At 39.5% G+C, this 27589-nt stretch overlaps 1 protein-coding gene across 1 annotated transcript in view; it reads left to right on the top strand.

Moving 5' to 3' along the window:
• dnah12 (dynein, axonemal, heavy chain 12) overlaps positions 1-27589 on the top strand; it is a 160435-nt gene that overhangs the window by 103281 nt on the left and 29565 nt on the right. Inside the window, exons 40-55 of the mRNA XM_073072245.1 lie at positions 773-1072; positions 1619-1797; positions 3013-3205; positions 3300-3461; positions 5153-5347; positions 8527-8660; positions 9462-9624; positions 13062-13142; positions 13860-14036; positions 16032-16163; positions 16765-16854; positions 17273-17413; positions 17827-18068; positions 20639-20786; positions 23039-23184; positions 24518-24732. Of these exons, the coding sequence (XP_072928346.1) occupies positions 773-1072; positions 1619-1797; positions 3013-3205; positions 3300-3461; positions 5153-5347; positions 8527-8660; positions 9462-9624; positions 13062-13142; positions 13860-14036; positions 16032-16163; positions 16765-16854; positions 17273-17413; positions 17827-18068; positions 20639-20786; positions 23039-23184; positions 24518-24732 (2698 nt within the window). The remainder of the gene's footprint in view (positions 1-772; positions 1073-1618; positions 1798-3012; positions 3206-3299; positions 3462-5152; positions 5348-8526; positions 8661-9461; positions 9625-13061; positions 13143-13859; positions 14037-16031; positions 16164-16764; positions 16855-17272; positions 17414-17826; positions 18069-20638; positions 20787-23038; positions 23185-24517; positions 24733-27589) is intronic.

Below are 27589 nucleotides of genomic sequence, written 5' to 3'. Positions count from 1 at the left end.
CAGCAGTGGGCTGAGCACACTCCCCTAGAGGGCGCCAGTGCTCAGCGTGATGGAGCTAGAGATATTGATGCCAACATGCACCGAATGTGGTATGTGTGGAGCTGCATATTCTCCAAGTGACCATGTGGGCTTATCGTTCATGCAGCCTCCCACAACTTATTATTGTTAATTGGCTTCAGTGAATGTCCAGATGTAGATGAATGGCTTATTGGGGCTGTGAAGGGAAAAATGGAAATCAATGTATGATGAATACAAATGGGGCAAGAACTTGCTAGCTCTTCCTGTGCGATTAAAATCTGTGGTCACCTTAAAAAAAATCTTCAGAATTTTATGTGCACATTTAGCAGGGGTATCTACTGCAAAACTGGTTTACTGAATTTCAATTTAGTGTTAAGAAAACTGGATTACTACTATGTTTCTTTAAAAATGTGATTTGTTCCACACAAGTCATGTTTAGAATTATTGTAAACTATTAGTTTACAGCAGTTAGTGTAAGAAATTTGCCAACTGAAAGTGAGAATGTTATTGGTTTAAAGTATTTAAAATATATCATTTAATATGTTCATTAAATAAACATTATATAATAAACTTGTTCATGCATTGGGCTATTTTAAATACTAATTCCTGAAGTTGAACCATTTGATGCTGCACACCTCATTCTTAGAGGAGAAATTACATGCACTTTTTGGGGAACAAAAATCGAAATACAGACCTAATTTACATTATTGATATTTTACCTTTTGAATTGTTTTATCTTTTTAATTTTAACCAGGTCTATAAAAAAGCGATTGAAAATCTACTTCCTACACCTACAAAGTCCCATTACACGTTCAACTTGCGGGATTTCTCACGAGTGATCCAAGGCTGTTTGCTAATTAAGAAAGAAGCAGTCGAGAATAAACGCGTTTTGGTTCGACTCTTTGTGCATGAAGTCTTCCGCGTATTTTATGATCGTTTGGTGGATGATCAGGACCGCGTTTGGCTATTTAATCTGATGAAGAGCATTGTGAAAGATCACTTCAGGGAGAGTTTTGATTCTTTGTTTGAACATTTGTCACCAAACAGAGGACAGGTGAGTCTCATTTTGTGTTAATTTTAATAGATATTGTGCTCAGTATAAATATATTTAGGTTTTCATGCAATATCATATAAGCCTCTGCAATATATTGAAATAATTGCCTTTTATATACCTTGCAACCAGATTAAGGAGGCGGGGGTGGGCTTATGCAGATTTCTTCCCCCTTCTTTTCCAATCCTGATGAAGGGTCTTGGCCTGCAATGTCTCTCCATAGATGCTGTCTGATGTACTGAGTTCCTCCAACATTTTGTGTGTGTTACTCTGAATTTCTAGTATCTGCAGAATCTCTTGTGTTCATAATAGAATTTTCCTTCTGTTCAGAATTGGTGAACTGTAATATTTCCATGAGCATGGTCAAGGCAGTACTAACTGTTACTTTCCATTGAAGTAGGTGAAATACAAGCCAAGAATATGGAGGAGTTGGATTAATGTTAGCATTTTGCTCTAAAGAGCTGTCATAGAAATAATTGATTGATAAGATTCCTTCTACAGTGTGAACCTTACATGGTTTATTTAGAATAGCAAATAATTTTATTGTAGGTTACTGAAGAAGATATGAGAAGCCTGTTATTTGGTGATTACATGAATCCTGATTTGGAGGGAGATGAACGCTTATACTCAGAGATTCCCTCAGTTAAAGAATTTAATAATGTGGTGGAGTTGTGTCTTGATGAGTATAATCAGACCCATAAAACACAGATGAAGCTGGTTATATTCAGGTACTTTGCCAGTATATTCCTTATCTTTACTGTATTGTTTTGTTGTGGGGGAAAATCTGGGGGAGCTTGTCTTTTGGATTTATTTTCCTCTCTATAAAGGAACATCTCATTTCCACAGTGCTTATTATTGATTAAACCTTAGAATTTGAAAGTCCACTGTTGGGGCAAATTGTAGACAAGTACTGTAATTTCAGATGTAGATAAATTTTGTTCACTTAAGTTAAAGTAAGATTCGTCCATTTTAAAATATTTTAATACACAATTCTACAATCAACCCTTTACATGGATTTGTTTGTGCAGAGATTCACAAAACCCAAAATCAAAATTTAAAGTAAAGTGACTCCCAATATAAGGATTAGGATACTGTACTAGATGTACAAGATTCAATCAGTTTCTGTAGGGGTAAACCCTCCCACATTCTTCCTGATTCCTATTTAGTTCTGATTACTCTGAAGGCAATTTCAAGTAGTGACAAGAATTTTTTTGATTTCTTTTTATCCTGTGTAGTTGAGAACCGGCACTGGAGACTGTTTGGTGTCTCCTGGTGGCCTCCATGTACATGCTGATCTCTTGGTTATGGCACAACAGCGACATTGGAATCATACCCAGTGGTCTGCTCTGTGGACCTGGAGACCAATGTTTAACCAAATTCAAATGCCAGTAGTTGAATAATTCTGGAATATGAAACTAGGGTTCACTTGACAATTTTGAAAAAAAGACATCTGGTTCATTCAGTATGGCCTTTATCTGATTCCAAACTGACCAGTGTGTCTGATTAAGAACTAGTTCATCAGTTCAAGCACAAATAGGAAAGGACAATGTTAGATGTAACATTGATAACCATGTTTCCTGAGTAACTAAAGAAAAGTAAAAAATATGGAAGGTCTTGAACAAATATTCAGAATTATGCAGATTACATAAAAAAGATTTTTAGAAAATAAAGTAATCATGATAGAAAATTAGTTATTTTGTAAGATAGCCTGATCCAGCTGAATTTGTTGGTTAGTTAAAAGAGTTCTTTTGTAATGCAAAAGCCCCCGGGCAAAGCATAATATAGATTTTAAAGATAATGAAATCTACAAACAAAACCTTTAATACAGATGGTCTCCAAATAGAGAATCACTGAAGTAACTACAACACTTTATTGCTCTTAAGACTGGCTTAGTTACAGATAACTTATTAAATTAAAGAAGTCAATTGTAAATGTTCTACTAGGTATGTGCTGGAACACTTGTCCCGTATTAGTCGAGTATTGAAACAAGCAAGAGGTAATGCCCTTCTGGTGGGTGTAGGGGGAAGTGGCCGTCAGTCCATGACCCGATTGGCCACATCAATGTCCAAGATGAACATCTTTCAGCCTGAGATCTCCAAGTCATATGGAGTCAATGAGTGGAGAGAGGATCTAAAGGTTAGAGACATTGTTAATGTATATTACAAAATACAATTATAATTTACTCCTGATCAATTACCTTGAGTTCAACTATTTTTTTATCTCTTGATAGAATTTACTTCGGAATGCAGGGGTCAAGGGTCAACCTACTGTATTCCTGATTACAGATACACAGATTAAAGAGGAGGCATTTTTAGAGGACATAGACAGTTTACTCAACACTGGTGAAGTGCCAAATCTTTTTGCCCCTGATGAGAAACAGGAGGTCATGGAGGTATAAAACATCTTTTTTTGTTCAAATAGAAAGCATTTAAAACATTTGTGCTCAGACAATTTAGCAGTACACCAGTTGGTGTTCAGGGTATATTGGTTGCATTTATTTGGTTACAAAGTAGTTTTAACATTTCAGCAGTACCTCAGATTGGATGCCTGAATGCTTCAATTTCCTCTCGCGTCCCACTGCCATGCTGACGGACAGTTGAACTGGCTACTGTGGGGAAATCAAAACTGTCTTAACGGGCATGTTTGACAAAAATAAGTTACAGGCATATGAGTGAGATTGATAGGATTGTTCAGAGAGCCAGCAATGCTTAATGGGCCGAACAGCCTCCTATTCTGTAAGAAAATATGAGTGAGGTTAGAGACCAGCTGCTTGGACTCTCTGTTACGCAAAGTATGTACTAAACTCATTTGATATCCCCCAGTAGTCAGCAGGAACAGAAATCGCAAGAATAGCAGGGGTATATTAGTGGGAGGTGTGAAGTTGTGAGTGTTAAGGACCTGGAATTTGTGAAGTGTGTCCAGGAAAGTTCCTTGACTCCATATATAAAGGGACCTGCTTAGTAAGGTTCAATACTGGATCTCCTCTTCGGGAACAATGCTGGGCAAGTAATCAAGGTGGCTTTCAGGGAGCACTTTGCCTCTAATGACCATAATTCTATTAGTTTTAACATAGTATTGGAAAAGCCAGCAGAAGTCCACAGGCTGTGTCCTAAATTGGGGCACGGCTAATTTTGAGGGAATTGGGCAGCGTCTAGCAGAGGGTGATTGGAAGGGAAAGGAATGACTGGAAAGTGGGAAGCTTTGAAGAGTGTGACAGCAGGAATCCAGAAGCAGCATGTTCCTGTTAGGGTAAAAGATAAACTGGCAAGTTTGGGGAACTCTGGCTGACGAGAGATATTGAGGTTATGGTGAAGAAAAAGAAGGAAGCATACATTGGGTTTAGGAGTCAGGATTGAGGGAAGGCCTTGAAGACCATTAATGAGAGAAATCTGGAGAGGTATGAGATGGGTCAGACAGGTAAGATTAAGAAAAATCCCAAGAGGTTCTGTACCTATACTAAGAGTAAAAAGGATAGCTAGGGAGACAAGCGGTACCCTTAGCGGGCTGCAGGACCACCTATCTCTTGAGATGCAGGAGACTGGTGTGATTTTCAATGAATATTTTTGTTTGATGTTTACTGGGGAGGACGTCATGGTTGCAGAAGAGATGAGGAGAAAAGGTGGATGTTTTTGGGGGACGTTCATATTCCCAGGGAGCAGTTACTGCAGCATTTTTGAAGAAGTAAGCAAAATGATAGATGAGAGTAGGTCAGTGGATGTTGTCTATTTGGACTTTAGTAAGGCCTTTGACAAGGTCCCACATGCCAACTTTGTCTGGAAGGTTAGGTTACATGGAACCAAAGTTGGGTGGGTTCAGATTAGGTTCAGAGCTGGGAAGTGGTGGTTGGGGTTGTTTTTGGAATGGGAGGCTGGTGACTAGCAGTGTGCTGCAGGTGTTAGTTCTGGGCTCCTTCTTGTTCTTATATAAATGCTTTGCATATGAAAGCACAAGCCTTGATCTGTAAATTTGCATTGCCCAAGGAACTTCTAGCTTGGTATTTTTAAACGGGGAAGTAACCAACATTTTTACATATACCTAAGTAAATTTTAACTGCTTGGATGATAATTGTTTTTACTTGCACAGGGTGTTCGTCCTGCAGCTCAGGCAGGAAACAAACATGCAGAATTCAGTCCCCTAGCACTTTTTGCTTTCTTTGTGAATCGATGCAGAGAGAATCTGCATATTGTCGTGGCCTTTAGCCCCATTGGAGATGCTTTCCGAAATCGTCTGAGACAGTTTCCTTCACTTATCAACTGCTGTACTATTGACTGGTTCCAGGTATGTCCATCCTGTGAGAGTAAAGTTAAACTCCAATTCCAATAGTGTATTCCAAAAATGAAGAAATACTCAAATGGTAAAATAAAACAACCATGGCTGACCAGGGATGTCAAAGCCATTGCAAAAGCAAAAGAAATGGCATTCAACAAAGCAAAAACTAGTGGGAAGATAGAGGATTGGGAAGTTTTTAAAAACCTACAGAGAGCAACTAAAAAAATAATTAGAAGGGAAAAAATGAAATACGAAAGCAAGATAGCAAATAATATCAAAGTGGATAGCAAAAGGTTTATCAACTATGTTAAAAATAAAAGAGAAATGACAGTGGATATAGGACCGCTAGAAAAAGAGGCGGGAGAAATAATAACGGGGGTCAAGGAGATGGCTGATGATTTAAATGAGTATTTTGCATCAGTCTTCACTGTGGAGGACACTAGCAGTATGCTTGATGTTGTATTGTGTGAAGGAAGAGAAGGGGGTGCAGTTACTATTACAAGAGAGAAGGTGCTCAAAAAGCTGAAAGACCTAAAGGTGCATAAGTCACCAAAGCAGGTGAATTGAAAGAGGTAGCGTTAGAGATTGTGGTGGCATTAGAAATGATCTTTCAGAAATCATTGGACTCTGGCATGGTGCCAGAGTACTGGAAAATTGCAAATGTCACTCCACTCTTTAAGAAAGGAGGAAGGCAGCAGAAAGGAAATTATAGACTAGTTAGCCTGACCTCAGTGTTTGGGAAGATGTTAGAGTCAATTGTTAAGGATGAGGTGATGGTGTACCTGGTCACTGGTGATAGTACAAAGTCAGCATAGTTTCCTTCTGGGAATATCCTGCCTGACAAACCTGTTGGAATTCTTTGAGGAGATTACAAGTAGGATAGCTAAAGGGGATGCAGTGGATGTTGTATCTTTGGACTTTAAGGTGCCACACATGAGGCTGCTTACCAAGTTAAGAGCCCATGGTATTACAGGAAAGTTACTAACATGGTTAGAGCATTGGCTCATTGGTAGGAGGCAGTGAGTGGGAATAAAAGGATCCTTTTCTGGTTGGCTGCCAGTGACTTGTGATGTTCTGCAGGGGTCGGGTTTGGGACTGCTTCTTTTGATGCTGTGTATAAATGATTTAAACGATGGAATAGATAGCTTTGTTGCCAAGTTTGCAAATGATACGAAGATTGGTGGAGGGGCAGGTAGTGTTGAGGAAACGGGTAGGATGCAGAAGAACTTAGACAGATTAGGAGAACGAGCAAGAAAATGGCAAATGAAATACAATGTTGGGAAATGCACGGTCATGCACTTTGGTAGTAGAAATAAATGTGCAGACTATTTTCTAAACAGGGAGAAAATCCAAAAATCTGAGATGCAAAGGGACTTGGAAATCCTTGTGTAGAACACCTTAAAGGTTAACTTGCAGGTTGAGTCAGTGGTGAGGAAGGCAAATACCATATTAGCATTCATTTCAAGAGGTCTAGAATACAAGAAGAAGGATGTGATGCTGAGGCTTTATAAGGCACTGATGAGGCTTCACCTTGAGTATTGTGAACAGTTTTGGGCCCCTCATCTTAGAAAAGATGTGCTGGCATTGGAGAGGGTCCAGAGGAGGTTCACAAGGATGATTCCAGGAATGAAAGGGTTATCATACGAGGAACGTTTGATGGCTCTGGGTCTGTACTCACTGGAATTCAGAAGGATCGGGGGGGGGATCTCATTGCAACCTTTTGAATGTTGAGAGGCCTAAACAGAGTAGATGTGGAAAGGATGTTTCCCATGGTAGGAGAGTCTAGGACAAGAGGGCACAGTCTCAGGATAGAGTGGCACCCTTTCAAAACAAAGATGCAGAGAAATTTCTTTAGCCAAAGGGTGGTGAAATTGTGGAACTTGTTACCACATGCAGCTGTGGAGGCCAGGTGATTGGGTGTATTTAAGGCAAAGATTGATAGGTTCTTGATTGAAAGTGGCATCAAAGGTTACAGGGCGAAAGCCGGGAACTGGGGTTGAGGCGGAGAAAAAGGATCAGCCATGATTGAATGATGGGTCAGATGGCCTAATTCTGCTCCTATGTCTTATGGTCTTAAGGGACTGAACTGTGTGGGGGTGGGGTGAATAAAACAAATCTGAGGTATGCAGATATAGGTTCAATTCTTTTTATGTTAAGACTTCTCACTGCAGATCTTTCTTCATCTCTTCTATAAGTACTGAACTCGATATGATCATAATATTCTAGCAACCAATTATGACTCACTTGCACCACAACACCCTGACCTCTCTCTGTTTTGACCCTCCCAAATCCTTGATCTATATGACATCAATAATGAAATAATTAACAAAGAAAATGATTTGTACATCTTAAATCTATAAAACCTCTTCTATTGCTCCCAAGGAATTGCATTTCATGCTCAGTAGAACTTAGCAATGTTATGTGCTGATGCCGTAACTAACTAACTGAACATGTTGAGAATGCATTTTTAAATGGAGGCACAGGAAACAGAAGTGGAGAGGTTATCACGAATCTTTATAAACTGAATAAGCTTGGCTGTTCCCCTTGGAGTAGGGAAGATTTGATAGAGGTATAAAAGATAATAACAGGTATAGAAAAGGACATTCAGGCCAGACTGGGGAGCAACTGTTCCTGTGAATAGATGGTTTAAAAGACTAAGAAACAGAGATTCAAACTGAAGAAAGAACTTATTTTATATAGTGAGTACCTGTTATCTGGAGAAGAAACAAAGTCAACCAGAGCTTTCAGAAGACAAAATCTAAAGATGTAGGGAATCTGAAATCTGTAATGCAAGGAGGCTACAGGGGCACTTTGGCAAGTTTAGTGTGAGGGTATTAACATGGTAGTTGGGCTACAATGTGGAAAAATCTGAGATTCTACTGAGAAAATAGAAATGAAATGTTGATTTTCTTTAATTGTAAGAAAATTGAAAATGTTGATGATGAAAGGGACTTGGTCATCTCTAGTAATTATAAATGTCTTTGTTTTACCCATTTCTATGGGGAAAAGTTCATTACTCTGTCTAAACCCATTTAATATTTCCTCCTTTTGTTTGAGTATATTCCTGGAGGGCAGTAGGAACTTACAAGTCCAATAATTTGTTTATTTCCAATGTTAGAACAATTATGTTTCTGGTATAAATAAAGAGGAATAATTGTGTATTGAAACATGTTAATACATTTCATCAGCCATGGCCTGAGGATGCTTTGGAACGAGTTGCTAATACCTTTCTAGAAGAGTTGGATCTGACAGATTTTGAACGTACAGAAATCGTTCCTATTTGTAAATTCTTCCACACATCTGTTATAAAACTTTCACAAAGGTAAGTCAGCATTATTCTGCTTCTATATAATCTATGTACAATGTTTTATAGATTTGGGAATGCTTCATATTTAACATATTTATATTAATAAACATTGAATGATATAATGGAAAGTTGCAAATCAAGATGATTGTATTCTAACTTGTTCTGTATTTCATTTAAATACATAATTAGTTACTCAGTTAATTGGTAGTTTGTCTTTTTTATACCTATTTAACCATTTCGTTTAAACTTTTGCTGATTGGGGCAGCTGCCTAATTGGGCCAGAATGTACTGGCTCCAATGTGTTCCAATTAACCAGAATCCACTGTGTATCAGATCCTGGGGGGTCATCACCTTGAGGATGAAGAGAAGGTGTTTTTCTCTTGAAACTAGAATTAGATGTGTTGCCTATTTAACACAACAATGAGGAGATTTTCTTTTTCCCACCGAGGGTCATGAGTCTTTGGAAATCCCTTCTGAAAGAGTGGGAGAAGCAGTGTCTTTTAATAATTTTAAAGCAGAGACAGATCGATTCTTGACAAACGAGAGTGAAAAGTAACTAGATGCAGAGTTAAAGTTATTTATTAGATCAGCTATGATTATATTGAATGGCGGAGCAGATTTAAGGGGCTGATTGACTACTCCTGCCCCTAACACAAATGTTCATATGTCATACGTTATTTCACAGTATAGTGCAATCTAATCAATGCCAACTAAACTCTACAGCTTTTAGACTTGGTTTTAACATTCTGTAAAGAGTAATTGGTGTAATTCCCTATGCATGATGGGAAGCAATATTTATTTGTTTGTTTGATTTAGGTTTCTTCAGGAGCTAAACCGTCACAATTATGTCACTCCCACATCCTACCTGGAACTAATTGCTGCCTTCCGTCAGCTCATAACAAGTAAACGTGATGCAGTGATAAAAGCAAAGAAAAGGTACACAAATGGATTGGATAAACTGGCTTTTGCCGAGTCACAGGTAAGTCAACAATCCATAAATAAATAACAACAAATCTTTGATCCTTTATGGCTGTTACTTGAATTTGAGATAATACGCTCTTTTTAAAATTCTCTCTTCCATCTGCTATTTTAACAAATATACAAACTTTCATCTATTTAATACTAATACTGAGAAGCTTTACTCAAATAATCAGGGCACACTGTCTACAGAAAAAGGAACAGAGCTCCTGCCAACAGGTCAAGGACCTGTAGTTCCAGTTTTTATTTCAAATTTACGACATTTTCAGTTCCTTTTCAGAATAACATTTGTAAGTGATTAATTGCAAGTTGTAAGTACTGTATGTAATAGATGGCAATTTGGAAGTATAACTAAAACAAAAATCTGAATTAGATTATTAGTCTATACTGCAGGAAACTTCATTTAGACCAATACTATTTCAGTAAGCACAGTATGAGTGAATACCCATTTGTCACATTGTGAAAATATTAGCTGAAGTGGTCTTCATCAAGTGAGTCAAGATTTAATTGTCCAATCCTAATTGCTCTTGAGAAGGTAGTGGTAAGCCTTCAACTTGACTTGCTGCACCCCTTGGGATGTGAGCATACCCTCAATACTGTTATAAAAGGAACTTCAGGATTTAAACCAGTAAAGATGAAGGATCTGTGATATATTTCCAAGTTAAGATGGTGTACAACTTGGAGGGCAACTTCCAGCTGGCGATGTTTTCATACTTGTCCTTCCAGCGGTTGGAGGTTGTGGGTTTGGAAGGCGCTGCCTAAGGAGTCTTGATAAGTTGCTGCAGTGCATCCTGTAGACAGTGCAAACTTCTGCCTGCTACTGTGTGCCAGTGCCGAACTTACTGAATAGTTATGGATGAGGGCAGGGGGGCGGGGTACCTATTAAGCAGGCTGCTACGCCCTTTATGGTGATGCATACCTTGAGTGTTGTTCAAGCTGAAGTCATTCAGGCAAGTGGGGAGAGTTCCATAACACTTCTGAATGGAGCATTGTAGATGATGGACAAACTTTTTGCAGTCAGGCTTGAGTTACTCACTACAGGAATGAATGAATGAATGAATAATCTTTATTGTCGTTATACATAGATACAATGAAACTCTGTTTGGCTTCCTCTCAGGCAATCAAACAAAGCGGTAGATAAAACAAGACAGTAGTAGAAAAACAGTATTAAATAGATAAGTGGCAGATAATGAGTTGCAGCAGCACCAGAATATCACAGTAATGCACAAAGTGCCGTTAGTGCAAGTATTTGAGTCCTTGTGCGTGCTCACAGTTTCAGTCATTGTTCTGTGGGAGTGGTGTGATGGAGGCCACAGCTCTGGGGTAGAAGCTGTTCCTCAGTCTATTTGTTTTGGCTTTTAGTGTACTGAACTTTTTGCTGGACGGCAGTGGGTCAAACAGGGAGTGGCCGGGATGTGTGGTGTCTCTGGTTATGCTGACTGCTTTCCTCCTGAGTCTGCTGGAATAGATGGTGTCCAGTCCTGGGAGCTCCATCCTGACAATTCGCTGGGTTGCCTTCACCACGCGATGCAGGTCTTGTCGCTCAGTGGCTGTGCAGCTGGCACACCACACTGTGGCACTGTTGGTCAGGATGGTTTCAATTGTGCTTCTGTAGAAGTTAAGCAACAGCTTTTGTGGGAGTTTGGCCTGTTTCAGCTTTCTGAGGAAGAAGAATCTTTGTTGTGCCTTTTTTACAAGCAGCGAGGTGTTGGTGGTCCATGTCAGCTGCTTTGACAACATAACTCCAAAGACCTTTAGGTTTTCCACACTTTCCACTACCTCTCTGTGTATATGGAGGGGGGGGTGTACTCTAGGATTCCTAGCCTCTGCCCTACACTTGTAGCCACATTGTGTGTACAGCTACTCGAGTTCATCTTTTGGTCAGTAGTAAATCCCAGGATAATGATGGTGGGGGTTAGGTGATAGTATTGCCACTGAGTGTCATGCAGTCATAGCTGGAGTTTCTTATGTTAGAGATTACCATTGCCTGGCATTTGTGTGGCATGAGTGTTCCCTGCTATATATCGGGCCAGTCAGTCCTGGATCTTGCCCTGGTTCTGCTGCATTTGATAATGAACTGCTTCATTATTCAAGGTTCACAATCGTTGAATGTCACTTCCAGTTCACAGGTGAAAAAGGAGAACAAAATAATTGTTACTCCAGATCCGATACGTCACAACAAATAAAAATACAATAAGATAAAGATCACAATAATAAAATACACAATAAATATAAATACATATACATTGTATAGGAAGTGATGCTAGGCACAGAAGTGTCTGTACATGAGGTGACTCTGACAGGAAATGATAAGGTAGTGGTGGTGGGGTGGGTCAATGGGTGGAGGCCTTACTGTTTGAGAATCTATTTTTCAGTCTGGTGCTCCTGGCATGGACGCCTCTCAGCTTCCTGACTGTCTGAGGTCTACCGGAGGAGTTGTTGAACTTGTGTGAAATCAACAGTGACTATCCCTATTCAATGACCTTACAGTTGGAGCAAGGCCATTGATGAAACAGTGAAAGGTGGTTGAGCTTAACAACTGAGAGTAACAAGTACATTTGGTTCCCTGACAGCAGGATTTGTTGGAACACATGTTGGAAGACACGGGGTATTTACTTTCCAATATCTTACTCAAACACCACTTGTTTTGCATAGTGAGCAGTCACAGGCCTTTCAGTATCTGAAAATATCACAGCAGATCCTGACTTTCAAATGAGAACATGGAGAACCATGTAGCATCCACAAAACTCAAAAATAGTTACTTCCCCAAGCAGTATGGTGGTCCTGCCATGGGTGTCACAGAAATGTAGTGGTTGGTGTAACGCTGTTACAGCTCATGGTGTCGGAGCTCAGAGACCAAATCCGGCACCGCCTGTAAGAAGTTTGTACATCTTTCCTGATAGCGCATGGCTTTCCTCCCACGTTCCAAAGATGTACTGGTTAGTAGGTTAATTGATCAATGTAAATTGCCCCGTGATTTATCTTGGGTTAAATAGGTGTGTTGCTGGACAGTGCGATTCATTGGGCCAGAAGGGCCTGTTCCACTCTATATTTCTAAATAAAATAAAAACAAATTTTCCAGTAGAAGTCACTGAAAATGGTTGGCTGTATTCCCCACCTTACACAGGAAAACAGAAGCTAATTGAGCACTTATTGAGATTAGCCAACTCACTACAAAGCAGGAATTGAACTTGGTGTCAAACTAGCAAGTCATGCACAAAAAGTGTAATTTGTATGCACTGAATAATGAGCAGTTGGAGAGAATAAAATGCGCTCAGCACCTTTTTCATAGAGCTACTTAGCGATGGGGATAATTTACTTCTATATTAACATAGAGACATTATTAAGGAAAATGCTTTTACTGACATTGAACTTGAATAGATATTTAGTTGCTGTGTACTTAAGTTAAATTAAGCATTTGATGTCATGCTTCTGTAGGTGGGTGAGATGAAAAAAGAACTGGTTGAACTGCAGCCAAAACTGGAAACAGCAAAAGTAGAAAATGCTCATATGATGAAGGTAAGGCCAACGTGGGAACTGGCTTTCCGCAGTGCAATAATCAGATGCTCCTCTGAACTACCTCCTGTTTGAGGCAGGTTTTACTTTGCCAAGTGATGACTTGGGGTGGATCTACTGCCTCAGATTGTGACCCACAAGCAACGACCAATTTCTTCAAACCTGTCTCTAGTTCAAGCCTTCACTGTAACTATTCTGATAAAAGTGCCAGTAAAATATCTGTCAAACTAGATACTTTTTTGGGGAAGGCTTATCAAGGGCAATGATAATTTCCTGCATAGCAATCAATGTTATATTCAAGATTCTTCAAATGTTTTATATAGATTGCTCAGTAGAAAATAAAGCATTGTATGAAGAACCAATTTCCAAATAATTCCTGTATTACCGTATCTGTAATGATGAACTACAGTCTGTCAGCCATTGTCTTCTCGACTTTTAAGACAACAAGCGAGAGTTCGGTTTTAAAGCAAGACAATAATGATTTTTTTTACTGAACCACCAAGATGATTATTTTAAAATTTTACCTTTCATGTTTTTGTATTGTAGTTTTAGTAGATAAATATTATCATATTACTTGTTCTGTCTGTCAATTCAGTTTACATAGCACAGAAAAATAATTGAAAATTTAGTTATTCTTCTGATGTTATTGCAAATAATAATCTGACTTTTAAATACTGAATGGCAAATGGCATCCCAAGGCTTTGTGGTTTATTTCTCAAGGTGATTGAGGTAGAATCTGCAGAAGTGGAAGCAAAGAGCAAAGTTGTGAAAGTAGATGAAGAAGCAGCTACTGAGAAAGCAACTGAAGCCCAGGCTTTGAAGAATGAATGTGAGAGTGAACTGGCAGAGGCTATTCCAGCTCTGGAGGCTGCACTTTCTGCCTTGGATACTTTGAAGGTAAATCTCAGAATTTTCATTGATTCAGATATATTTTTGACAGACCAATGCTAAAAATGAGCCTTTTCCTACTTTAAAACCTAACAATAAAAATAACCAGAGAAGCTGTGTTCAGAAGAGTTGTGAAGTTTCGTAGGCACGACGAGCATTTAACTCCAACTGAAAGCAAAGAGTCAAGCTCACTCAAGTATTAAATAGAATGCTTCTTTTGCCAAATGTTGTAAAAGTCTCCCCGGCATCCTCTCTTTTCCTACAATCACATGGACTACTGGCTGCCATTGAAGTTTGTAGCATCGATGTAATTAAGGACATTTTCGCCGTCACTCATTTTGCACACCTGTTGCTTGCTTGCATCTTAGAAATATGGCCTGAACAAAGCTACCTCCTATTTTTGCTTGCCAACTCATTGACACTGGCATTTGCGCGTGCATCCTTGAATGTTAGGTCTACCTGCTTCAGCTGAATTCTCTCAACAATTCCCAGTGATACTGAGGTCCCTCGAGGTCTTCACTATGTTCTCAAGTGATGCTGTGGCAGTAACCTGTGGAAGCAGAAGCTCACCAGACTTGCATTTTTTAAAATTCCTGTCATCAGCAACAAGATCCCATTTCTTTCCTGATGCACCACTGTTCTCCTCAATTTTCAGTCTTTTCCTGAGACCCTAAAAAAAATTGTCTTACTTGAAGATCATGTCAACTGTAGTCTATGAGGAGGTAACATGTGAATTTGCTTTTACTTCTCAACGGGCTAACCTGCCGCTGTGGTCCAGGTGAGGAGACGCCAGAGGCGGTGTAGTGTTGGTCCGTGCTCAGTTGGGGCTGGCCTCTCCCATCAGTGCTGCCCTCTAGTGTTGGATCAGTAGAACGACAAGCTGATTTGCCGGGATCTGTTCCACCAATTTGCGGGACATGTCCCTCAGGGTCTTGGACTATACATATGGTTTTTTTTTCATGACCGTGCCTCTTTTTGCTCGCTATTTTGAATGTGCTGTGTATGTTTTGCACCCTGGCCCCAGAGGAATGCTGTTTCGTTTGGATGTATGGTTGAAGGACAATTAAACTTGATTTGATTTGATCTTCCAAACATGTATGCACATTAATTTCCTACCGTTCTTACCGGATGTGTTCCTACTTGGGAACATTTTTCTCAGGATTCATTATGCCAGATCTCCATCACCCATTAATATCAGGTCCCTAACTCAATGCCAAACTGGCTTCAATAATGTTGTTGTGTATAATACTACTTAGAGGAAGCAGAGTTAACATGCAAATATCCTTATTTGAAACTGGCCACTCTTAAACTAAATAGTGGTGTCCTGTAGAACAATGTATCAAATTACACTCAGGTGGATGAGCAATCAACAATTAAGCATGACTTTGTTCAGGGGAGGGCGTGTCTTACTAAACTGATTGAAGTTTTTGAGGGTGCATAAGAGGTTCACCAGGACATGTCCTGGATTAGAAATTATTAGCTATAAGGAAAGACTGGACACACTTGCATTGATTTCTCTGGAGCGTTGGAGGCTGGGGGTGGGGGTAACTGATAGAAGTATAGAGTATTATGACAGGCAGAGATAGGTTAGATGGTCAGACTTTTGTTTTTATCCCCCTAGGGTGGAAATGTTGAGGGGCGGGTGGAAGTTAAAGGAGATTTACTAGGCAAGTTTCTTACACAGAAAATAGTCGGTGCCTGGAATATGCTGCAAGGTGAGGTAGTAGAACGGATGCAATAGTTACGTTGAAGAGGCATTTAATTTTTTAATGAATTGATCTATATGAATGGTATACAAGACAAGGTTTTCACTGTACCTCTATAGATGGTGTAATAATAACCCATTTATCAATGTAGGCAGATACATGAATAGGCAGAGATTCATGGTAGTGATGAATATTACAGACATATTACTTGGAACGATTAAAGCTAAATCTCACATATTGTATTGCATTAATAATGATTTTTTTTGCTTTAATCGACTATCTTTACTTTCTATTTTAGCCATCTGACATCACAATTGTTAAGTCGATGAAGAATCCACCACAAGGTGTCAAACTAGTGATGGCTGCTATTTGTGTCATGAAACTCATAAAACCAGAAAAAATAAATGATCCTTCTGGGAGCGGGGAAAAGGTAAAATCTGAACTAATAAAGCATTCATGTCCAAACCTCTGCAAGTGTTCAGTCTCATGCATTTTACTTGATACATTTCCATAAAACACATAGACTTTTGATGATACAGTAATGAATTGAATAATGGATATTTAGAATCAATACAGCTGCCTGGAAACTCTCCCTTCATTGCTCTACTGCTATCGGGGGCTGGACTGGATTGGCTAAGCGATTAGATAATTGCCAGTTCAAAGTTCCTTTGGGGACATGACTTGATTACAACTATTGGTTCCAGGCATGTTAGCAAATGGCGATACTCAACTCCTCCAACACAAAGTCCTCATGTTCTCCTCTTCTACAGCTGCTTTTATTGGATGTTTTTCCCCAGTAGAGGCCAGAGATCTGGGATAGCAATGGAAGAGGATCGTTGTCTGTGGCTTGTGGCCATTTTGCACATTATTTTGGAATGCATTTTAGAAGAATAGCAAATTGAATTATTACTAAAAAGTTTACATCCCAACTTAAATCTAATGCCATTTTAATTGTCAGTAGCTGATGAATAATGGGTGAAACTTGGTCTATCAATTATTAAAATGTTTTCATTTGGCTTTTTTTTCGCAAGGTTTTAGATTTTTGGGGACCCAGTAAGAAGTTATTGGGTGACATGAATTTCCTAAGAGACTTGAAGGAGTATGACAAAGATAATATACCCGTAAGTATATGCTATGCAATTTTTGACATTAAATGAAAATTGCTTATATTTCAAGGTCAGCATCCTATACCCCAGTAGGAGTAATGGGCTTAAATGACTATAAGTCATCAATAAATAAATCTAGAAGTGCAATTCTAATACAATTTGCAATCTGCAATACAAAATCACTGTGGATCCTAATTAAATTTTCATGTATCTTTACTTTTTGTATCATAACTCAAAAATCCACCAATAAAAAGAGAAAAAAAATTAAACAAAGACATCTCAGATTGAAAACCCCTCCGTTCATTCATAATCCAATAGCAATTCCAAGGGAATGTTAGTATTTAGTGACAGATCGAATGATTGTTGGAAAGATGGAGAATAAGGATGTAATGACAGACTAAATTTGAGCATTATCCTATTTCTTTTTGGTCAGGTAGCTGTCATGCAAAAGATACGCACAGAATACCTCACCAATCCTGACTTTGATCCACAGAAAGTGGTTAAAGCATCATCTGCCGCAGAAGGATTGTGTAAATGGATTCTTGCCATGGAGGTATATGACCGAGTTGCAAAGGTACTGTATCCATATTTTGCATGAAAGCAATATTAACATGACCACCTTTTGCAAATTTATAACGTAAGAATAAATATTTTTGCATAGATTTAGAAAATACCCATTTATGCTGAACTGCTTTTTTGTATGTAAAGTGGATAATTCCAAAATGCAATTTCTCAAAATCTTCAAAATAGAGTTCTATTAACGTAGCTCATTAAACTCTTTGCACTGATTTTGATACCTAGCGTTGCACTGTAACCTACTTTTTCAACCAGATAATAGAACACTCTGTCAAGTACTCCCTTCCTCTCTTGGTGGAAGTTTAAATACATTACTCCATGTATTGTATTATTCTACACTTGAGGAAATGTAAATGTTGCTGATGATATTGTAAATAAATATGAGAATGATTTGCAACATTATCATTCCAGGTTGTTGCTCCAAAGAAGGCTCGTTTAAATGAAGCACAAAGATCCTTGGCTCAGACCATGGAAGTTCTGAACCAGAAGCGAGCCGAGCTTAAGGAAGTTGAAGATCGTCTTGCTGATTTAAAAAAGACATTTCAGGAAAAAACTGAAGAAAAGGCACAGCTGGAGTTCCAAGTGGACCTGTGTGCTAAAAAATTGGAGAGAGCAACAAAACTCATTGGAGGACTTGGGGGAGAAAAGTCAAGGTTAGCTGCTGAAAGAGGCAGATTCCTTCCAGTGTTTTTCCTTAAATTGATAGTGAAATAATTTTAGGATCAGTTGCTAATTATCTTCACAATGTTTCAAACATTGAGAAAAACAATAGTCAGATTTCAACAGCTAAGCCGTGTGTCATTTGTGTCCAAAAACGTTTTTATTTTGTGATTATCTGTTGAAAATTGGCATCCCCCATCTTGATCATGTTTCACAGGACATACAGTGTAGAAGGAGACCACCTGCCCATTGACTCTGTGCTGTCTCTGAAGCAATCCTAACAACCAATTCCTTCACTTATTTCCATGTTCTGCATTCTGTCCAAGAACTCCACCCTGATTTCCCTTCCACCCAATTTACACCAGAGACAATTTACAGTAGCCATTTGACCTACTAAGCGGCATATCTTTGGAATATCAAGTCAAGTCAAGTCACTTTTTATTGTCATTTCCACCATAACTGCTGGTACAGTACATAATAACAATGAGACTTTTTTCAGGACCATGGTGTTACATGACACAGTACAAAAACTAAACTGAACTACATTTAAAAAAAACACTAGACTACAGACCTACCCAGGACTGCATAAAGTGCACAAAACAATGCAGGCATTACAATAAATAATATGCAGGACAATAGGGCAGTAAGGTGTCAGTCCAGGCTCTGGGTATTGAGGAGTCTGATAGCTTGGGGGAAGAAACTGTTGCATAGTCTGATTGTGAGAACCCGAATGCTTTGATGCCTTTTCCCAGACGGCAGGAGGGAGAAGAGTTTATATGAGGGGTGCGTGGGGTCCTTCATAATGTGGTTTGCTTTGTGGATGCAGCATGCAGTGTAAATGTCCGTGATGGCGGGAAGAGAGACCCCGATGATCTTCTCAGCTGACCTCACTCTCTGCTGCGGGGCCTTGCAATCTGAGATGGTGCAATTTCCGAACCAGGCAATGATACAGCTGCTCAGGATGCTCTCAATATAACCCCTGTACAATGTGATGAGGATGGGGGGTGGGAGATGGACTTTCCTCAGCCTTCGCAGAAAGTAGAGACGCTGCTGGGCTTTCTTTGCTATGGAGGTGGTGTTAAGGGACCAGGTGAGATTCTCCGCCAGGTGAACACCAAGAAATTTGGTGCTCTTAACGATCTCGACTGAGGAGCTGTCGATGTTTAGCGGAGAGTGGTCGCTCCGTGCCCTCCTGAAGTCAACAACCATCTCTTTTGTTTTGTTCACATTCAGAGACAGGTTGTTGGCTCTGCACCGGTCCGTTAGCCGCTGCACCTCCTCTCTGTAAGCTGACTTGCTGATGAGACCCACCACGGTCGTGTCATCAGTGAACCTGATGATGTGGTTCGAGCTGTGTGTTGCAGCACAGTCGTGGGTCAGCAGAGTAAACAGCAGTGGACTAAGCACACAGCCCTGGGGAGCCCCCGTGCTCAGTGTGATGGTGTTGGAGATGCTGCTCCCGAGAATATGAGAGTAAACTGGAGCAGCCAAGACAAACCCGGAGTGATAGTGTGCAGACTCCACTCAGACAGCACTCCAACATCAGGATGGAGCAGAGCTGCAGCTGAAATTTCCCTTAGTAAGTTATTAGGAAATCCCATTCTAACAAGAACATGGAACATTACAGCATTGTGAATGGACAGTTTTTAAATTGATAATGAAATAATTGTCAGTAATTCCTGCATCAGTGTATAACCCACTGCTTCAAAACACATTATCACTAACCCTCCCCATCTGCATCTTAGTTTTCAAATTTCTGGGCTTTTGGTAGAGATAGAAAAAAAAAGAGAAGATCTGGGATGGACAATGTGTGTCATAGAACACTGCAGCCCCGAAACAGGACCTTTGGCCCATCTAGACCGTTCTGATCTATTAATCTGCCTAACCCCATTGACCTGCACCTACTACATATTACTCCATACCCTCCCATTGATGTGTCTATCCAAATTTTTCTTAAATGTTACATTTAAACTCACACCCACCACTTGTGCAGGCAGCTTGTTCCACCCTCACACCATCCTCTGAATGAAGAGGTTTCACCTCATGTTCCCCTTAAACATTTCACCTTTCACTCTTAACCCTTGACCCAAATCTATCTCACCCAAATGCAAAAGCCTGCTTATATTTACCTTATCTGTACCCCTCATAATTTTGTATACCTCTATCAAATGCCCCCTCATTCTCCTACACTCTAGGGAATAAAGTCCTATTTTTATTCAACTTTTCCTATACTCAGATCCTCAAGTCCGTGTCTAGAGAAATAACAAATGTTGGTTCATGTGTATTTGTTGCTTGAAATTTGCAAAGATGGAAAAAATCCGTATTAAGATTGATTCACTACATTTGAATACCTTGAAATACAACGAATCTCATTCCAATTCCTGCTTATTTTAGTCAGAAGTATTGAGTCAACAGCAGTAAAGTGGAATTTTGTTTCTTTCACAAACGTCTTCCACTTCAAATATTTTGCTTTTGATTCTAGTATCCAAGTATCTAAGCTCACATTGATAGAAATTACAATTTTCATGAACCGTTTCTGAAATGCTACCATGTGGGTCTGCAGGTGGTCAAAGGCTGCAGATGATTTACAGCTCATCTACGATAACTTGACTGGAGACGTATTAGTTTCAGCAGGAGTAATTGCTTATCTTGGAGCTTTCACTGCAGCTTTCCGTCACGAATGCATTGTCGACTGGACCAATATTTGCAAGGTATACAGACCTCCAGGTTTTCTCAGACCATATGCTGCAATATGCATGTAGTTTATAGATTTTGCCAACAATAAATGGAAATGGCGTTGCACCACACCACAACACCGACAGATGTATTGTTGTCCACAATAAAGGGAGTTTAACCAACATTCATCTGAATGTACTGAATCTGGGAGGGATTTCACCCTTAAATGAGGTGGAAAAGATTAAAATCTCCTCTCTACCCTAGCCTTGATAAATGAAAAAGGAAAAATGCTCAAACAATTAATGCTGCCTATTCCTCTGGATTGAAAAAATGATAGCTACAGAGGTGATCCATGCATTGCTTTTGAAATTCCATTCGTTCTGATAATTTCCCTGTGGATTGGAGAGTAGGCAATGCTACTATAAAGGAAAGATGTGTATAATGGACTATTGCAAAGATTAGTGCTTAAACCTCAGCTGTTTACAATACATATCAAAAGCTTGGATGAGGGAGCTACGTGAAATATTCAAAGCTAAGGGAAAATAAATATACAAAGGAGATATGAGCATAAAATGTGCCCGTAGAAGGAAAAGGGTGGGTTGATTGATGGAATAACAAAGTGATAGGTGTAGTATAAACCAGGAAAATATGTAATTACTTCTTTTGGTTATAATATGCTGAGATAACAATTAGTGTAGTAAATGTGGCCACTATTTCATGAGGATTGAATATGGACATTAGCCTGCAATTGAGTTTAATTTTGGCAAGATTATGTTTGGAATATTGTGTACAATTTTGAAGTCAGTACTTGAAGATGAATGGTCTTGCCCTAGTGGGGGAGCAGTGAAAATTCTCTGCACTCATTTGTAAATGAGAAGGCTATCTGATCATACAAGATTAAATAGAACAGGCCATGTTGTATGATATTTGGGGAAAATAGAGATGATGTCATTTTCATCTATAAAATGTTTGCGAGGGGATGAATAGTTTGGACAGTGATGCATGCTCCCCCAGGCTGCAAGGTCTATGAATCATAGATTTATGAGAACAAACAATTTAGGACTGCGATGAAGAGGAATTTCCTCCCCCCAGAGGTTTGCAAGTCTTTGGAATTTTCTACTGTGGAGATTTTAAGTTTTAAGTGGGACAGGGAAATAAGTGGTTAAGATAATTTTGCAGGATATTTCAGGCAATAGAGGTCAGCATGATCTTGGTAAAAAATTGATTAAGAATAATGTCACATATTTGGGCTTCTTTCTCAAAGTTCAAAGTAAATTTATTATCAAAGTACATACATGTCACCATGTCACCCTGAGATTCATTTTCTTGTGGGCATTCACAGTGGAACAAAAAAACAATGAAGAACTACATACAAAGACAAACAAATAACCAAAGTGTAAAAGACTACAAATTGTGCAAATACAAAAGAAAAACAAAGTAATAATATAAATAAACTAGTAATAAATAATATTGAGAATGCGAGTTTAGAGTGAGTCCAGAAGTTGTGGAATCAGTTCAATGTTTGGATGAGTGGAGTTAGCCCCTCTAGTTCAGGAGCCTGATTGAGTGGTAGTAACTGTTCCTGAACTTGGTGGGTGTGGGTCCACCTCCTTCCTGATGGCAGCAGTGAGAAGAGAGCATGACCTGGATGTTAGCAGCCCTAGGTGATGGATGCAGCTTTCCTGCAAGAGCACTCCTTGTAGATGGGGAGGGCTTTAGCCGTGGCAGAATGGGCTGTATCCACAACTTTTTGTGGCACTTTCCATTCAAGGGGATTGGTGTTTCCATGCCAGGCCATGATGCAACCAGTTAGGATAATCTCCTCTCTGCATCTACAGAAGCTTGTTAAAGTTTTTGATGACCCGCCAAACCTTCTATGAAAGTGAAGGCTCTGCTGTGCCTTCTTTGTAATGACACTTGTGTGCTGGACCCAGAACAGATCCTCTGAGATGATAATGCTGAGGAATTAAAGTCACTGACATTCTCCACTGATGTGGACTGGCTCATGGAACTCCTTCTGTAGTCAGTAAGCAGCTTTTAGGTTTCGCTGCCATTGAGTGAGATGTTGTTGTGGCACCATTGAGCTAGATTATCAATCCCCTTCCTATCTCCCATCACTATTTTAATTCCACCAACAACATCAGCCACTTAAATAATGGAATTGGAGCTGTGCTTTTTATGTTCTTAGGTGGGTTGTAATTATACTCTTTTATTTTTTTCTTTAATCTACTTAGGTTTTTCTTCAAATAAACATCAATAACAAATTCTGCCTTTCCTGTGTTCACAGTCTAAGAATATCCCATCTTCAGGTGACTTTTCCCTTAGTAAAACATTAGGAGATCCTATTACAATAAGAGCGTGGAATATTGCTGGATTGCCAACAGACAGCTTCTCAATTGACAATGGAGTGATTGTCAGTAATTCCAGGCGATGGTGAGTATGAAACACATCATAGGATACCACATTGTCACAACAACACACACAAAATGCTGGTAGAACACAGCAGGCCAGGCAGCATCGATAGGGAGAAGTGCTGTCGACGTTTCAGGCCGAGACCCTTCGTCAGGACTAACCGAAAGGAAAGATAGTAAGAGATTTGAAAGTAGTGGGGGGAGGGGGAAATGCGAAATGATAGGAGAAGACCGGAGGGGGTGGGATGAAGCTAAGAGCTGGAAAGGTGATTGGCGGAAGTGATACAGAGCTGGAGAAGGGAAAGGATCATGGGACGGGAGGCCTCAGGAGAAAGAAAGGAAGGGGGGGAGCACCAGAGGGAGATGGAGAACAGGCAAACAACTAAATATGTCAGGGAGGGGGTAAGAAGGGGAGGAGGGGCATTAACAGAAGTTAGAGAAGTCAATGTTCATGCCATCAGGTTGGAGGCTACCCAGCCGGTATATAAGGTGTTGTTCCTCCAACCTGAGTTTGGATTCATTTTGACAATAGAGGAGGCCATGGATAGACATATCAGAATGGGAATGGGGCGTGGAATTAAAATGTGTGGCCACTTGGGAGATCCTGCTTTTTCTGGCGGACCGAGCGTAGGTGTTCAACCTACCAGCATTTTGTGTGTGTTGTTGTTTGAATTTCCAGCATCTGCAGATTTCCTCGTGGTTACCACATTGTCAAACTGTTTGATGGCTTGCTGAAACTACTTCCACTTTTCCGACATAGTTTTTAATCAAGAACAAGGTGTAGAGGATATGTGATGTTAATTTTTTTCCCCCTGTTACAGTTAAAAGCAGCAGTTGGGTAAATCAGTAAGCAGGTTAAGTAATCACACTGCAGCATGACTCAGCCAAAAAGTCTGGACATAAATAGTACAAATTTGATTTCTCATTTTACAGGCACCAAAATAAAGATTGCGACACACTGATGGTTTTAATTTCTTCAAAATGGAATGAGTTTTCAAAGCCATAAATTTAAGGCTAAGCAAAGTGATTCAGCAGTGATTATCATTTAATTCACAGCTAAATGTCTGCAGTTAATTAAAGAAGATTTTCATATTGTTGATTTTTTTTTACAAGGAACAGAAAATATAAAAATTATCCATTTAAGTTAAATCATTGACTCTGCCTTGACCCGGCATGTTGTGAATACAGGAATTGCACAACTTATGGTGATGTGATTTCTGGGTTTATCTGCATATGTCTAAAAGTTGAAAATAATGATATTTTCACCATCATTTCAACCACAAATTCTGGGCCTTTATGTTTAAACTGTAGTAATGCAGATTAATATTTTTATATTTTGATTCTTCTGATTTTAGGCCATTGATGATTGACCCGCAAGGACAAGCCAATAAATGGGTGAGAAACTCAGAGCGTGAGAATAAGATGAGTATTATTAAACTGACTGACACGGATTATATGCGCACACTGGAAAATTGCATGCAATTTGGAACACCTCTTCTACTGGAAAATGTTGCTGAGGAACTGGATCCTTCACTTGAGCCTCTTTTGCTCAAACAGACTTTTAAACAAGGTATCTATTTGTTTCTGATTAGTGTCCGAAATCAGCATAAAAACTAGCCAGATGGCCTAACCAGTTATGACAACGTTTATGGTTCTGTCTTTCTTCATCTGAATTTATAAGTATAAGCTCCATTCGCTCTCATAAACTCTAAATAAACTCATCAAAAAGGCTGGATCTGTCCTTGGCTACAACCCAGACCCTTTTGCGCTAGTGGTGGAAAGGAGATCACTAAACAAACTGTTATCCATTATGGACCATCAGGCACATCCTCTGTGACCTACTGAATAAGCATAAATGGGTGTTTATCCATCCCAGTGGATGTGGTCTTTCACCGATTCTGGTGTGATTCTTGTATTTACTGAGATTTCCCACAAGAAACTGAATCTTAGGGATGTATATGGTGGCATGTAGACTACAGCACAGAAACACGCCCTTCAGCCCATCTAGTTAGTGTCGAACTATTAATCTACCTAGTCCCATCAACCTGCCCCGGATCATAACCCTCCATACTCCACCCATCCATGTACTTGTCCAAATTTCTTTTAAATGTTGACATCAACCCTGCATCCAGCACTTGTGCTGGCAGTTCGTTCCACTCTCTAACCACCTTCTGAGTGAACGAAGGAGTTCCCCCTCATGTTCCCCTTATCCATTTCACCTTTCACCCTTAACCCATGACCTCTAGTTCTAGTCTCACCCAACCTCAGTGGAAAAGCCTGCTTGCATTTACCCTGTCTATACCCCTGATAATTCTATAAACCTTTATCAAGTCTTCCCGCAATCTTCTATTCTCTAGGGAATAAAGTCCTAACCTATTCAACCTTTCCCTATAACTCATGTTCTCAAGTCCTGGCAACATTCTTGTAAATTTTCTCTGGACTATTTCAATCTTATTAACATCTCTTTTGTAGGCAGGTGACCAAAACTGGACACAATACTCCAAATTAGGCCTCACCAATATCTGATACAACTTCAACATAACATCCCAACTGCTGTGCTCTGTAACTTGATTTATGAAGGCCAAAGTGCCGTAAGCTTTCTTTATGGCAATATCTACCTGTGAGGCCACTTTTACGGAGTTGCAGATTGGTATTCCCGATCCCTCAGTTCTACTGCGATTTTCAGTGCCCTACCACTTGCCATGTAAGACCTACCCTGGCTGTTCCTCCCAAAGTGCAACACCTCACAATTGTCTGCATCAAATTCCATCTGCCACTTTTCAGCCCATTTTTTCCAGCTGGTCCAGATCCCACTGCATGCTTTGGTAGTCTTCCTCACTGTCCGCTGCACCCCCAGTCTTGGTGTCATCCACATATCTGCTGGTTCAGTTTACCACGTTACCATCCAGATAGAGAACAAATAACAACCTTCCTTGTGACACACCACTGCTCTACAGAGGGGCAGCTGTCTACAACCACTATCTGGCTCAGGGGTGGGCAAACTTTTTGACTTGTGGGCCACAAAGGGTTCTAAAATTTGACAGGGGGGCCGGACCAGGAGCAGATGGACGGAGTGTTTTGGTAATACACCTCATAAGAGAAAATAAAATATCATGGGATATGTAGAAAACATGTTCTTTAATTTCAGTTGAAAATGAACAAATGCATTACAACAAAATATCTGTCTTTGAAGTCCCATGGTATTTAGCTATTTATTGAAATGACTTTTAAAACACTGAAAATTAAATGAATAAAATACAGCTTTTTTTAATAGTAACAGTTATTATTTTAAAGCACTGAAAATTCTGTTATCCTTCAAGATATTATCATCATCACTCTCCTCCTGACTGTCTTTATTTCAAAAACGGTAGGAGATGCAGGTCTACTTGTCCTGCTCCTTCTTATTCAATTGTCCCCTGTGCCAAAACTCAACAACGACCAGCACAAGGACAGAACAGTGACAGCGCGCCAGTATGCGGAGCGCGTTATTTGATCTGGAGCGTATTTTTTATTTTGAGAACGTACGTGCACCTGCGCACTACTCATGTCCATCACTTAACAGAAATGACATGTAACATGTAAGGCTTATTGAAAAAAATATTTTCAAATGCATTTTTTACATAACACAACGAAGAAACTTATTTTTAATTTCAGTGGGAACAGTGTTGTTGGTCTCCCTTTTTAGCCAGTGCATCAAAGTCTGGATTTAGTTTTGTTGTGGCGAAAACGCCAGAATTGCGGGGAAAAAAACGTTAACAAGGTTTATTAATATAATTTCATCAAGTTCTGCGGGCCGGATTAAAAAGCTTAACGGGCCGCATATGGCCCCCGGGCCGTAGTTTGCCCATGCCTGATCTGGCTTCTTCTGCTAGGTCAACGTTTAATCCAATTTACTACCTCATCTTAGATATATGTACATTGATAATAAATTTACTTTAAACTTTGAATATTACCTAGATTTTTTCCCATATAGAAGTCAAGTTGATGTGTCTGTACAGAATGATCTACTCCTTCTTCCTAAATATAGGTATTGTGTCAGCCATCTGCCAGACATTTGGCACTGCACTTTCTTAAAATAAAAACTAGGTATGTGTTGTTATGTAACTGCCTTTATTGTCCCTAAATTCTTGCGAAGTATATTAAAGCAATCAAACCGGACTTTGTTCCCTTTGCTTTGCTTAGTATATTTAATATCTCACCCTTTTACTATTAAATGCCATTATCCCATTATCCAATATCACAGACATGTGTTGTAACTCTCTGGCAAATAATAATGTAATATTTCTACCATCTCTGTATTGTTGGTTATGCTACATCCTATTTGTCCTTTAATCGCCTATTCTTATCCCAGCTTCACTTTTTTTTAGATTTGTCTGTAAAATACCATTTTACTTTCTATTCCTTGATAATTTAACTTATTTTTTTCC

Source organism: Hemitrygon akajei, chromosome 19 (assembly GCF_048418815.1).
Source record: "Hemitrygon akajei chromosome 19, sHemAka1.3, whole genome shotgun sequence".
NCBI lineage: Eukaryota > Metazoa > Chordata > Chondrichthyes > Myliobatiformes > Dasyatidae > Hemitrygon > Hemitrygon akajei.
This window is presented reverse-complemented; position numbering and strand designations above follow the sequence as displayed.